The sequence below is a fragment of the Myxocyprinus asiaticus genome, chromosome 47 (assembly GCF_019703515.2).
Source record: "Myxocyprinus asiaticus isolate MX2 ecotype Aquarium Trade chromosome 47, UBuf_Myxa_2, whole genome shotgun sequence".
NCBI classification, from domain to species: domain Eukaryota; kingdom Metazoa; phylum Chordata; class Actinopteri; order Cypriniformes; family Catostomidae; genus Myxocyprinus; species Myxocyprinus asiaticus.
This window is the reverse complement of record NC_059390.1, coordinates 6,891,381-6,905,295: the sequence shown is the minus strand read 5'-3', so window position 1 is coordinate 6,905,295 and position 13,915 is coordinate 6,891,381. Positions and strand designations below refer to the sequence as shown.

General features: G+C 37.8%; 1 protein-coding gene across 1 annotated transcript in view; it reads right to left on the bottom strand.

The window, feature by feature from the left end:
- LOC127436653 (forkhead box protein P2-like) overlaps positions 1-13,915 on the bottom strand; it is a 150,903-nt gene that overhangs the window by 9,997 nt on the left and 126,991 nt on the right. Inside the window, exons 12-15 of the mRNA XM_051690932.1 lie at positions 10,619-10,702; positions 4,058-4,268; positions 3,382-3,458; positions 3,152-3,253 (exon numbers count right to left, since the gene is read on the bottom strand). Coding sequence (XP_051546892.1) covers positions 3,152-3,253; positions 3,382-3,458; positions 4,058-4,268; positions 10,619-10,702 — 474 coding nt within the window. The remainder of the gene's footprint in view (positions 1-3,151; positions 3,254-3,381; positions 3,459-4,057; positions 4,269-10,618; positions 10,703-13,915) is intronic.

The following is a 13,915-nucleotide window of genomic DNA, read 5'->3' as shown; positions in this document are numbered from 1 at the left end:
TGGTTCTCGTTCTCTGTGGGGCGCATGGTGAGTTGTGTGTGGATGCTGCGGAGAATAGCGTGAAGCCTCCACATGCACTAGGTCTCCGTGGTAATGCGCTCAACAAGCCACATGATAAAATGCGTGGATTGACGGTCTCAGGTGCGGAGGCAACTGAGATTTGTCCTCCGCCACCCGGATTGAGGCAAGTCACTACATCACCATGAGGACTTAGAGCGCATTGGGCATTCCAAATTAGGGATATATATATATATATATATATATATATATATATATATATATATATATATAAAAATTAAATAAGCAAGGGCAAGTCGAAATAATTTTTGCGGTAATCAACATTATGTCACAGATGTTGTTGATTGAGCTTAACTTGTATTGAACCTGGAACATTGCTTTAATATTGCTGGTCTTATTGTGATCAATTCATCAGAGCACATTATTTAAAAGAAACATGTTTGTTTTTATAATATTCATTTTGTCAAAATGTAATAACTTTTTCCACCTCTGAAATAACTTGTTTTTTTATGTTAATGTAATCAAGGAAGTGTGGGTGGGAAAAAATAGTATTATCCAGTAATATCATACCCTACCTTTTATGATCAAATCCTAATGGAAAAAATCATGTTACGCCCAACTACCTACTCTTGCACCATTCTAACTTTTAACAAACAATTTACAAGTCTATTATAGTTAATGAACATGTATCTCGGAGGAATACAGAATTAAGGGAATTGTTTTAGCAGTTATTAAAAAATTAAAGCCACAATAAATAAGAAATTAAAAACAATGTTAGTTGCGTTTAGAGATTCAGTTGTAACATACAATCTATAATTAAATAAAGGCTCCCCTTAATTTATGACAACTGTGCATAATATTTTACATAATAAGACCACAAAATATGAAGTATGAAAATGACCAATAAGCACATATGCATTTATAATCAAGGACCATGTATTATAAATAAAGAAATAACATATGACAAGTTTTGCACATAGGCATAAAATAATGTAATTAAAAAATGTAGCAAAGACACCATATAATAACCTTTGCTCATATAACATTTTTTCATGTTTTATTTGAGGGGAGGCTGTGTTTTGCTGTAAGAAAGGAAGAGAGAGGAATATAAAAAAACCCCTCATAAGCAGATCTCGCATCTGACCTGAAAATCCCAGGATTTGATTGATCTTAATGCCCATGGCTCTGAATATGATAATTTTAATATTAATGAGCAAATGAGCAGTTTTATTATGCATGCTATATAGTTATAACTAATAAGCTGGCGGGGCTGAGAGCTCGATCCCCAAGCTGAGCTGATGAGACCAAGCGCAGATATTAAATCACCTTTCATTCCTTTTTAAAAATTCTCTCTGTTAATCAAATGACAAGCCCATCACCAGCCAGCCCCTGCCCAGGCCCTCACAAAAGAGTGGGGAGGCTCCAAATGGAAATTCCTGCTCTGTTATTGTAAAAGGAGGGACCCAAATATTCCGAAAGCCCCTGTACTGGCTTCTTTGTTCCACTCAGGACCATATTAAAACATTTGGTTGATAAGGACAGTCTTAGAGAGTGGCTCATGGAAAAACAAAGGTACATATGTACACGTGGCTATAAAATGCTAAAAAACGCTCATCCAAGTGTCTCCACACAGGCACTCCGGCAGTAAATGAGTCGTAGCCCAGCATGCATTTGTACGGGGAGCTATTGCACACCCTTGTGGAGCTGTAATCATACACCGGCATCATTAGCAAGCCAAATCCAAATTAATTCACTTTGCTAAATCTAGTGCTTGGAAATGCTTCGCATGCTAATGAGAGTCAGAAAAACCTTGCTGCCTTCGAGCGGAGCTGTTTGCCTCAAAATATATCATAAAAACAACAGAATAGAGTAGTAGAATAGAACAGTCACCATTCACTTTCATTGCATCTTTTTTCCATACAATGAAAGTTAATGGTGACTATTCTATTTTAACATTGTGCCCTAATATTTAATTTTGTGAGCCCACAGGGCGTAGAACAAAATGATTTTCTCTTTAAATGGAAATACCTTATTCAACTCTATGAAAAGGGGCCATAGAATAAATAGAGTGCATCTCCAGTTCCCTTATCGACAAGCAACCTTCTCATCTATAAAAATAGAGGTGCAGTTTTTATTGTACCCTCCTTCTCTTTTTATCTTCTCTTTTTATTCCTGTCTGACAATGTATTTGTTGGGACAGAGATACAAATGAGGCCTTTTGTCCTGGGAAATAAAGTGTGTTTCCTGGATGACAGGGGCATTAGCGCTTTACGGGTCTTAACCTTCCTCCATTTGTCTTTAGTTTTTTTGTCTCAGCACATGATCTACGGTGTGTACAAAGACTCGCACCCCATCAACAACAACAAGAAAGGCCGTAGTGTGTGTCTACAAGGCAAACAGCCATATTTCAAACTAATTAACCAATAATATGCATGGTGGGGGAGAAAAGAGGTAGAGAGAACGAGGAAGCAGTAATACGCCGCATCTAACAAAAGGTGCTGATGATTGAGTGGCTGGTTAGTAATTAGCGTGTCGGAACGCACACCTCTCTGTCAAGACTTGGCTATTAATTGCACCAAATTAGAAAACGATATCTAAAGCTGAATTATTGTTTCACATGTCACAGAGAAAGGGAGCGAGAGCAGGGAAAGATAAAGAGAGAATTCGCCCTTTTCAGGAGGCAGGTTAAAAAGAAGTGAGCATGATGCTAATCAGCCCACGTCAAGAAAATAAATGTCCTTCCAAGGCCACCGTAACTCTAAGGCCAGTGGAATCTAGTCTCACGTAGGCAGACCTTCGATTACGGCATAAGGCCTGACTACAACTTATACTGGCCTGACTGATACGTAAGGAGCCGTTTAGACCAAAAGCGTTAAAAAAAGCTTGAATGAATCAAACACAATGCATGTTTTTTAAAAAGTTGAAGTTCTTTTAACTTGCTACGCGATCTTAAAAATGCAGAGCTCCTGTGCGAGACGCTGAAAAACAGCAAGACGAGGCTCAATGGTCAAAAACATCTGTTTAGCGCAAGAAAAACTATTTAAAAACAACGCAGAACTGCCTCTAAAATGATCAATCGGTTTTAGTTATTGCATACTGTTCAGGATAAGATTATGAGGAAGAAGGACTTTACCTTCCAGGTGGCGGCGTTGCGTCTGAAGTAGGCGAATGTGCGCGTGAACCAGCTGTAGATTTCGTTGAGTGTTAGCTGCATGTCACTTGACTCCATGATGGCCTGCGATGAGATGCCATTAAACGACACGTTAGAGACTGGAGTGTGTTTAAGGCACCCTCACCCAGACTTAATTCAAGCAGCAATTAATTCGAATCTAATCAGGCTAAAGCTAATTTATTTCCACTCACCTGTCTGATGAGGGTTGCATACGTAAACGGCGGCCTGACGTCTGCGTTCTTGTAAAACTCGTAGTTTGGGGCTATCTCTGTGAAAAATAAATAAAGAAATAAAGTGAAGCAGATAAATAAATGAATAAACCACAGTGTCGCCACCTGGGATAATTGCTAAATGTGTCTCCGCGAGGAATTCGCTCAGGATTTTATCAAATTAAAATGAGAGAAAGGAGGGAGAACACCTCAAATCAGCATTTTACATGTCCAACTAAATACATTTTTAATTAATCTCTCTCTGGAGAAATCTTAAACATTAACACGCGCATGAAATTAGGGCCTCTGTTGATATTTTGTATGTGTTTGAATAATTCATGCCCTCCCTCCTGCTTCCAACAGTTGTGGAAGACCAGTAAATATAAACATCAAACAGAAATGTTTTTACATGCACAGCATAAAATGTAAAATGTGATAAATATTGTATCATTTTCTATTTGACTGTAATTAAATTTCATTGAATATTGATGTACTACACAGTGTGATTTTTGTCTGTTTTGCATAAAGAGAAAAAACTAAACAAAACAGTTTCGCTTGCATGTCGTTTCTCACTAGAACAAACAAAAAAAAAGGTTATATTATATAAGAAAATATAAATGTATAATTCAAGCATGCAGCTGTTTGTTTGTGTTTGTACCTGAAGATAAGGGCATGGAGTATTTGTCGGTGTGACGTCTGCGCATAGCACCCATGCTGGGTACGTTGGCTGGACTGAGAACGGAGGGGACCTGGGGTATCTGAGAAAGAGGTGTGACTGGGGCAGTGGGCGTGGTGGGAGTCTGAGGTAAGTTGGGGGGTGAGATAGATGGCAGGTTCTTTGACATGGTGACACTGGAGATGAGATTGAGCTGTAGAGAGAGAGAAAGAGAGAGAGAGAGAGAGAGAGAGAGAGAGAGAGAGAGAGAGGTAGACAGTTTTAAAAGACTGAGAACTAGTGCTGGCTCAATCCTACAGCTGTGTTTCCCCTAATAAGCAAAGGAGGAAGCAGCCAATCTGCACTAATTACAGGATGAAATTGTGTCATAAGAATTCTAATTAGAGCACGCTGTTAAAGATTATCTAATGATCAGCCTGTGAGTTATCCCAGCCCATCTCTATCCCATAAGAGCTCCCTGGGTGCGAGTCTATGTGTGTACAAAACACACACACACACTGAGAGAGAGAGATGCGTAACCTGGCTTTCTGCCATTTCATGGTGCATCTCTAGTGATCGGTCTCTCTCTCTCTTCCTGTTGTTGTCCCAAACACACAGTGTCAGGTTTAGATCAATACACATATGAGATTAAGGATAGGTCATGGTCGATTAGCGAGATCGTCTAGTTTATCTAGATTTTTCCTTTTTAGTTTAGATATTTTCAGTGGCAGCGCTTTAATTAGCATGCCAACAGTGTGCTGCACTTTAGCTGTTAGCATGCAAAGTAAAACCCTCATGTCTTTACGTCATTCAGACAGACATATTCCAGCGTTGTGGAGTATCTCTAAATGTTTTTTTTTGTATCCTACCACAAGGGTTTAAGCTGAAGACATCAAGTAAAAAAATAGTCCAACTTTGTTTTAAAACAAGTAGGGATGGGCAATACCACTTATTTTATTTTCAATCTGAAATCAAGTACTATCAAAGCCAATTTTGCAACATCGATACAATACCGAAACCTCCTATAAATTGATGTTTGTTTGTTTTTTGGTGATTTCACTGGATAAAAATTGGTAATTTTAGCCAATGAACATTATATTTAAAGGCCATTATTTCTTTCTTTAATTTATAGGCCTAAATTGCAAATTATCAGACATATTTTAGTTTCATATATCAATAATTTATTAACATAAACAGAACATTTTCAATCCTTTAATCTTTTAAATGAAAATGAATTCTAATTTTAATAAATTTATAACAAACAAGTGCTGATTGAGTGCTGTCTGTGGCTCCTTGTGTCGTTTAGCATTTTTGCACATTTAGATGAGCGGAAGGAGAAATAGATCCGATTGCAACTATTTGCATGTTAATTGTCACTTTGGATCTTGTTAAACACAATTTTCAGAGTAAATGAATCACTAGTTTAGTAAAAACCTTTTGAGGACTGATCCTCTCAAAACAACATCAGTATCGGAAGTATCGATTGTATAGATTGTTTAGAATGCATCATATGTAATCGCCCCAGATTGGTATCAGTTGGACCCGAAAACAGCCCTAATTACACAGGGCTTCCTTAAGACTGATGGACTATCCATTCAGGCAACCCACCAACTAGTTGAGTTTGAAAATATATAGCTTTGGACATCCCTACATGAGATATACCACTTACTGTATCTTCCATTGCTCCAATTTTTTGTGTCCCATCCCAAATCTTGTGTGAGAAGACTTAATCCGACTGGAAAATTCCATGCTGACCTTTCAGTCTCGTTAATTGCAACGAATAGTAATGACATCATTACATATTCAAGCCAAATTGTCTTAATTGCAAATTGGCAAGCGGAATTCCAGAGCTGTTGGAATTGAAAACGACTGGCCGGTTGGGCAACAACAATCGTTTGTGGCATGTGTTGATGCAAAATACAATGAACTGTCAAGTTGACTATTCTCTGGTGACTGCGTGCTACTCTATAGACAATTACAGCTCCACTTAACGATAATGAGATAATGCCAACACAGAGAGTGGCACGCGCTATACCACTCAACGGCTTCAGAGGAAATCAATGACTCCTCTAGGGGAATGTTCTTTCCCGGGTAAACGACTGGAACTAAGACCTTGAAAGGAAATTAATGACAAATACGTGTTCTGTATCAAGGGAAGTCTTAGAAATGGGGTACATGAGAAAAAAAAAATCTTCTTGAATATCCGGTTCCACTCAAAAACATGATATGTCAAGTAAAATGGGTAGAAAATGGCATTTCATGTTTTGCTTGTGCTTTTTATGGCTTGTTATAGTTAAAAAACAATCAGAATATCAGTCATTGCAAGGGTTTTCCTAACAACAGAAATGTTGAAAAGCTATTATATTTATTGCCATTTGTATTTCCATCTTTCTCCCTGCTTGCAAAAATGCACTGTTTGATGTGTATAATGCATCTCCGTATAATTCATTCAGGGTCGGGTCACGGCACCAGATTTGAAGAGTCTCTTTCATGACGTCTTTCTCATTGCGGCCGAATGACCACATCAACCAGTAATTACACACTACTCGCTCTACACAGAGACCAACAAAAGCTTTTGATCCACTCTTAAATACTGCAAAAAAAAAAAAAAAAAAAAAAAAAAAAAGCACTCCATAATAAATCCTATCAAGGGAGATATCATGTATATTTAAAACATTAAAACAAGATTTTCCTTTCCTCTTCTCACCTGGTTATGGCATAGAGGTGTGAATCTTCACTGGCCTCACGATTCGATTCGATTACGATTCAAAGGGTAACAATTTGATTATAAAACGATTCTCGATGCATCACGATGCATCTTATCATTCAATTTCTTTCTTTTTTCAGTTTCTTCAAAATGTATTTAACAGCTGTTTTAAAAAATCAGAACGAGTCACATTACATAAACTGGCCTTTTACATTCAGTATGAGCTGTGAAAAAAACATGGAACATCCACAAGATTAAATAAATAGTTCTATAGTTTAAAAGATTATCTCAGATTTTCAGTTTCTTTCTTTAGAACCTTATAAAAAATCTCTTAAAAGCACAAGAAACAAATATTGGTTCTCCATCAAAACCCACTGAATACTATTACTTCAACTGATTATATTATTTTTTAAACAATGTAAATAATTTACTAGTATTTAATTATTATTTAAAATTAATCTATACCATGCTATACATTTTAATTTTTAACCTCAACTGGAAGTTGCTGTTCCAGGATGAGAGATATATCTGTTTCTATGAGAGTGCAGCTGTCATCTTCTCCTCACCTGCACAGGTGATAGTAAAGTGGTTTAAATTGCACAGTTGTTGCTTCAGAAATTTATCAAGCGCCTCGTATGCACTGTTCCATCTGTTTGCTCTGCGAGTAGAAGATTGCACAACCCTGTCGCAAAAGCTACGATGGATTTCAAACCTTTATTATCAGGTGTGCGCAATGTCCTGACAAGTGAGTGACCGGCAATAAAGCAAAAGCTAATGAAATGGAGAGCGCGCAATAGTAGAGAAAGGCATCGGGGGGAACAAAGCATTAAATGAAAACATCACCAACATCTCCCGAACCGTTGCCTCATCATTATTTTCTTCTGTGTTTTCCCCCGTTGTGTGCAAATCAGTGCAATAATGGGTGCGAGCTCGTCTTTCATGTTGTTTGTTGGCTTGTCATCACGAATAAACTCTCCCGTTGCTATTTGCGTGGGTTTGTGAAAGAATTTTGCGATCGTAGTTTCATTCAGGCACAAATGGTCATGTGTTTGATACAGCTGGTCTGCAAACAGTCGTGTTTGTGCACTTGACTTTAGTGTATGCACTTAAATCACGTCTTTGGCGCGCCACTGCTCTGCCGCGATTTAAACTGAACTCAGAATCTATTCTGATTCTTTTGAGAATCGATTCAGAATCGTTTGAGTATGAATCGCGATACATCGCTGAAACGATTTTTTCCCCCACCCCTATTATGGCAACAAACGTAACATGTTTGTAGGCATACAATCCAGTGTTTGCGAAATGGAATTTATTAAAGCTAAACGGTGCAGGAGTGAACGAGACACAGGGATCAGCCTTTTACTACAGCTGCTCAACTGAATACATATTCAAGGTTGGCTAAGAGGAAGAGAAGGGCTTAAAAAAAAAAAAGACCTCCTCATTATTCAGGACTAGCAGCCTTGGTAACTTTGATTTCAGCCATCCATGGCATGGCCAAAAGGTAACATTTAATGAAGTGCCATTCAGAGTTTAAATGGGATCTTATAACAGTGTACAGGCAACTTGTGTTGGGCTACTGATAGCTGCTGAGGGTTTGGCGGTACTCATTTTTCCGTGCTAATAAATTCGCACTATAAATATTTATCAAATGTGTGGGATGGTTTTCTCTGTCCTGTGCATATGAGGGCGTGAAAGTACTGCCATATTATCTATTACCTCTCATCTTTTGTGCAATGCATTTGTGAGGGATACATGTTCTCTTTTGTACCTGCTAAAACTGATAACGTTAAAGCACTTACAAATGCCCGCATACGAGACAGACATTTATGGTAAGACAAAAAGGAAGGAACCCAGATAAAAAAAAAAGGAGACCCTCGCTGATTATTTAAGAACTCGTCATTAATTGCTCATCATCAAATGCAATTAGCAGTCCTTTCATGTGCGGTTTATGTAATGTAATACTTCATTAATATTATTCATTCATATGCGCTTGTGGATTATGGGCTGAACGTTGATTTCACCGAGCTGCTGGGGTTTTGAAGATGGAGACAGGAAAAAAAGAAATATGAATAATAAATCGACAGAGGTGAGCAGTCGATTCCTGATGGATTTACAGGATAATTATTCTGTCTTGTGATTATCTGGTTTATATGGTGGTGATGAGGAAAATTATGCCACTGAAATTAGCTACTTTCTAAGCAGCGGTAACACGCTAACAATGTTTTCCCTAGCAAAATATTGAATCCCCAATAAATAATTTTGATAAATAATATTTATTTCAGTCTACTCGCTTTTATAGATAATTTGATTTCCAAAACAATCCTAGGTGTATTTTGGTAATGGTTAAAGGAATAGTTCACCAAAAATGAAAATTATCTCATAATTTACTCACCCTCATGCCATTCCAGATGTGTATGACTTTCCTTCTTCTGCAAAACATAAAAAAATAATATTTCAGCTCTGTTGGTCTTCACAATGCAAGTGAAAGGTGACCAGATCTCAGAAGGTCTAAAAAGGCAGTATACAAGTTATCCATAAGCCTCCAGTGGTTAAATCCATATCTTCTGAAGTGATCTGATAGGTGTGAGTGAGAAACAGATCAATATTTAAGTCCTTTTTTTAACTGTAAATCTACAATTTAACTTTCACATTCTGGTGGAGAAATGACTTTCACATTCAGCCACCTACTGGTTAGAGCTGGTCAAAGGTGGAGATTGATAGTAAAAAAAGGACTTAAATTTTGATCTGTTTCCCACCCACACCTATCATATTTCTTCAGAAGACATGGATTTAACCACTGGAGTCATATGGATTACTTTTAAGCTTCCTTTATATCATTTTTGGACCTTCAAATTTCTGGCCACCATTCACTTGCATTGTATGGACCTAGAGAGCTGAGATATTCTTCTAAAAATCTTAATTTGTGTTCTGCAGAAGAAATAAAGTCATAAACATCTGGGATGGCATGAAGGTGAGTAAATGATAAGAGAATTTTCATTTTTGGGTGAACTATTCCTTTAAAGCAAAATGTCTATGATGCTCGTATGTTACTATGAAAGTGATTTTTAGCGAATAACAACAACCATTTCAGTCTGTTCCTCACACAAAACTATCTTATGGCTTCAGAACACTTGGAATTCAGTGCACAAGATATAGACTATTTTTCTGATGCTTTTCTACAGATTTTTTTGTCCTTCCTAAAAGCTTGACAGCCCATAGTCCCCATCAACTTTCAATATAATGAAGAGGACAACTTGGATATTCTGCTAAATATCTCTGTGTTCCACTGAAAAAAAAAAAAGAAAGTCTTATAAGTTTGGAGCAACATGAGGGTGAGTAAATAATGACAACATTTTCATTTCGGAGTAAACAATCCCTTTAAAAACATCTTCAAATTACAATTTGCTATGTTTTTTGTACAGTGAACCTGATATTTGGACCTTTTTCAAATTTTGCTCCATTTTTTGGCTATATCTTGACTGTTTACAGATTATGGGTTATTTCTTCACAGATCATCATCTTTCAGGTTCCATCATTTCAAACTGTTTGTTTTCTGAACGAAACATCTTCTCCCTACCTTAAGTGCGCCTCTGGTCACGGTGCTAAACAGCTTTCACTGGCCAACAGGTTCTTTGCGGTGCTAAAGCCATCAGAGAATAATGACTCTATGTTTTTGTCTCAGATCGGGCGCTGTGATTTAATACATTATCCGCCATAATAGAGTCCCATGAAACTAGGCATTACAAATCCCATTCTCCTCTTATCCTCTAGTTCTATTTCTTCCTTTCTTTTTCTCTGCTGTTAACTGCTGGGTTATGAGAGCTCTGTTTACTGTACATGTAGCAATATGCACTCACCGGTTTTGGTGATGGTTTTGGCTCTGAGGGTCTCATGTGCAAGTGTGCCATCATTGCCTGAAGACGCTCACGTTCCTTAGAAAGCTGTTAACGGAAAGAGAGAAGGAAGAGAAAAAAAGAAAACAGACCAGTTTTAGAAATGAGTGATTTTCCCCAGAATACCACAGTAATACATCTTGTTATCGAGCTTGTCTGCTTGTAATAAATCTTGGATATGGCCTGGACTGGCTTCCTTAAGCCTGCCTCAAAGAAAGAGACTTACTCTTTTCCATACAATAAATGGTCATCCTGGTGCCCATCAACTTTCATTGCATAGAAAAAGTTAAAACCTTTTGTGTTCCACGAAAGAAAGAAAGTAATATGGTTTGGAACAACATGAGGGTGAGTAAATGATTACAGAATTTATATTTTTGGATAAACTATCCCAATAAACCAGTGGTTCTAAACTGGTGGGTCGTGCCCAAAAAAGCGTTGCAGGTCTGTTCTGAAAGTATCGCAAGGACCAGACAAAAAGCAATTTAAAGTAAGAGAGGCAAAAAAAATAAAAAAAATAAAAATGCTTCCCATATTGTTTGTGGTTGATGTCAAAGGTCACGCGTCCAATCAACCTCTACATTATTGTGGCGTAAATTCACCTGTTACTTAGTAATATGGCTAATACAATATTTGGCCTTAACAATTTTACTGCAAAAAAACTACTGAAAAATAGTCTTTTTTTTTTTTTTTTTTTTTCTGGTGAATATGTTTAAACGTTCTTAAAACAACAAGAAGAAAAAAAAAATATTTGAGAAGTTGAATAACATAAGATATTCAGTCATAGTGGGGTCTATGCTTAAACCAAGAAAAAACTATTTGCCAATATGCTAAGAAAAATAAAAAACATTTGTCAGGTGTTGGGTCACCACATGATGTCCAATGTAAAATCTGAGTCCTAAAGCAAAACCAGTTGAGAACCACTGACTTAAGTAGAAGAGAGGAAAAGAGATAGAAAGAGAGAGAGAGAGAGAGAGAGAGAGGGAGATTAAAGCCAAGATAAGAGAACCATTCCTTGTGGCGTGGTGATGGAGAGCTAAAGGTTGTGCTCAGAGGTCATAGAAAACAAATAGCACTTCATCTTTTTGTCAATAGCAGAATTTAGGTCAGTAAAGCTCTGACAGTAATAAGCTGTTCAGGCTATAAATTAGAGGGTCCTTGTCATCATCTCAAAGTCCTGTGGACACTGTTAGGGCTGGACTGAATCCAGCAGCTGCCGAGAGGTGAAGGGGTCCCGCAAACAGAATGCCAGCCAGTCCTGCCTCCCTGCCTCCTCGCGGGTCCTCCGAGGTCCAGTTAGTGCCCCGGCGATCCACTATCATCAATCTAACTCAAGGAGAGTGGCAGGGACCGGCCCGCGCAGTGCACCGCCTTGAACTCTGGCAGTGAGCCGGCGTGCAAGCTCTAAACCGGGTCTCATTACCACTGACGGAGCAGGGATGAGGGGAAAAAGCACAAAAAAAACCCCCACTAAGAGTACAGAAAACAGCAGCACTGCTGTAATTGGTCACAGTGTAAGAACTGAGGGTCGGGCTTTGAGGTATCAGCAAACAAGGGAACAAGTCAAGGAAGAACTAGTGATGTCTTTTTGTTATTTTTACATATAAATAAGAATTATTCATTCATTCTGTTTCAAGAGCCCAACAAATAAATAGGGAGGGTTTCGCACTGCGTAAAAACCTTTAAAGGTTTCGATGAACGCATGGCTTACATTCAGATGGGCATCACGGGGGCTTAGGGGCCACGGTTATTTGTGCAAACAACATGGACTGTTTTCGAACTGTGTAATCAACATAAAAACTAATGCAGTGAAAAGCACTGCTAGCATCACCAAAGTGAATGTCAAACAGTTTTCCTGAACACTCCCCCTATGTTCCAAAGGGCCAAACAGATAGCCCGGCCCCAAATTCACGACAGGACCAAGCGTTTACTGGCAGGAGAGATGACCGCAGCGCTGCATAATAGCATCTCTCAATCACCGCTCTCATTATCTTGTCAGTGTGACACCTTAATAAGGTCACGCTCCAGCTCGTGAAAATAGTGGCCCTCTTTAGAGCTTCCTCCAGGTGCAAAGTGTCTTTAATTAACACGGACTAGGGTTGCTCCGATACCAAAATTTTGGCTTCGGTACAATACCAGCCCTGGTACCTTGGTATCGATACTAACTCGAAACTTAGGCAACAAATAAAAAAACCTCAGATTTTTGATGAAATTACACAGAAAATTATTTGTCTAAAAGAACTGCATAAAGTCTTATAGATTCAAATTTTTCTGGATTCCATGTTAAATGTTTTAATTAAATGTTATGATCAAACTGTGTTTAATCAAATACATACTGTACAGCTTTAATCAAATGAAAATACTTTTCAACAATATTTATATTATTTTTGGTAAACAAAATAAATTAAAATAAATAGATGCACAACAGAGCTTTATAGTGTTAATGGAAACATTAAATGAAAACAATCTGATTACCTCAGTCAAAAGGCTGCCATGGCTGAATCACAACATGCTGATATTCAGTACACTTGCTCATGTGATATTGCATACAGATAATAATACTAATGATATAACCATTTAATATTATATTATTGTTACTATGAGTATTATTGCGACTGCTTTGTATGTTACACTTTTATACAGCAGTAATATTTTTTCTGTCGTAATGTCTTCCAATTCACGCATCCGGTTGCATAGTGCTCTCATTTCAGCTGGACTTTTATTTAGAAAGATCTTTGAAGTTCTTCCTGTTTGTGAAGGGTTTGCTATATCGAGCTTCCCATGACTTGCGAGGAGCTGCAATGGAGAAAGAGTTCATTTGTGTGTGTGTGAAGGAGATGACAGAGAGGCGCCTCTTATTCATACTGTGGCGCGCAACACATATGACTGTATATTATTTCATTAAATGATATCCTTCTGCTGTTTAATGATCACACTTGGCCATATAGAGGCTTTTTTATTATTATTTTCAAATGGTCTTTGATTTCATCTCAAAAACTCACATTACATTACATTTTGTTAATGGCAGCATACTTTAATATGGTACTCAAATTAATAACAAGATGATATCGTACTGCTTTAAAATATTTTGTATCGTGATATTACGTTAGTACCGGTATACCGCGGAACCCTAGCAGGGACTAGCTCAGATGCGTCCATATTAATTGGACGGCATAGAAAATAAGCCCAAACTATGATTCAACTATAAATGCCTGTGATGGATTCCACCTTTGTTGGGATGGATTACGTATGCAGGTGTCCCTT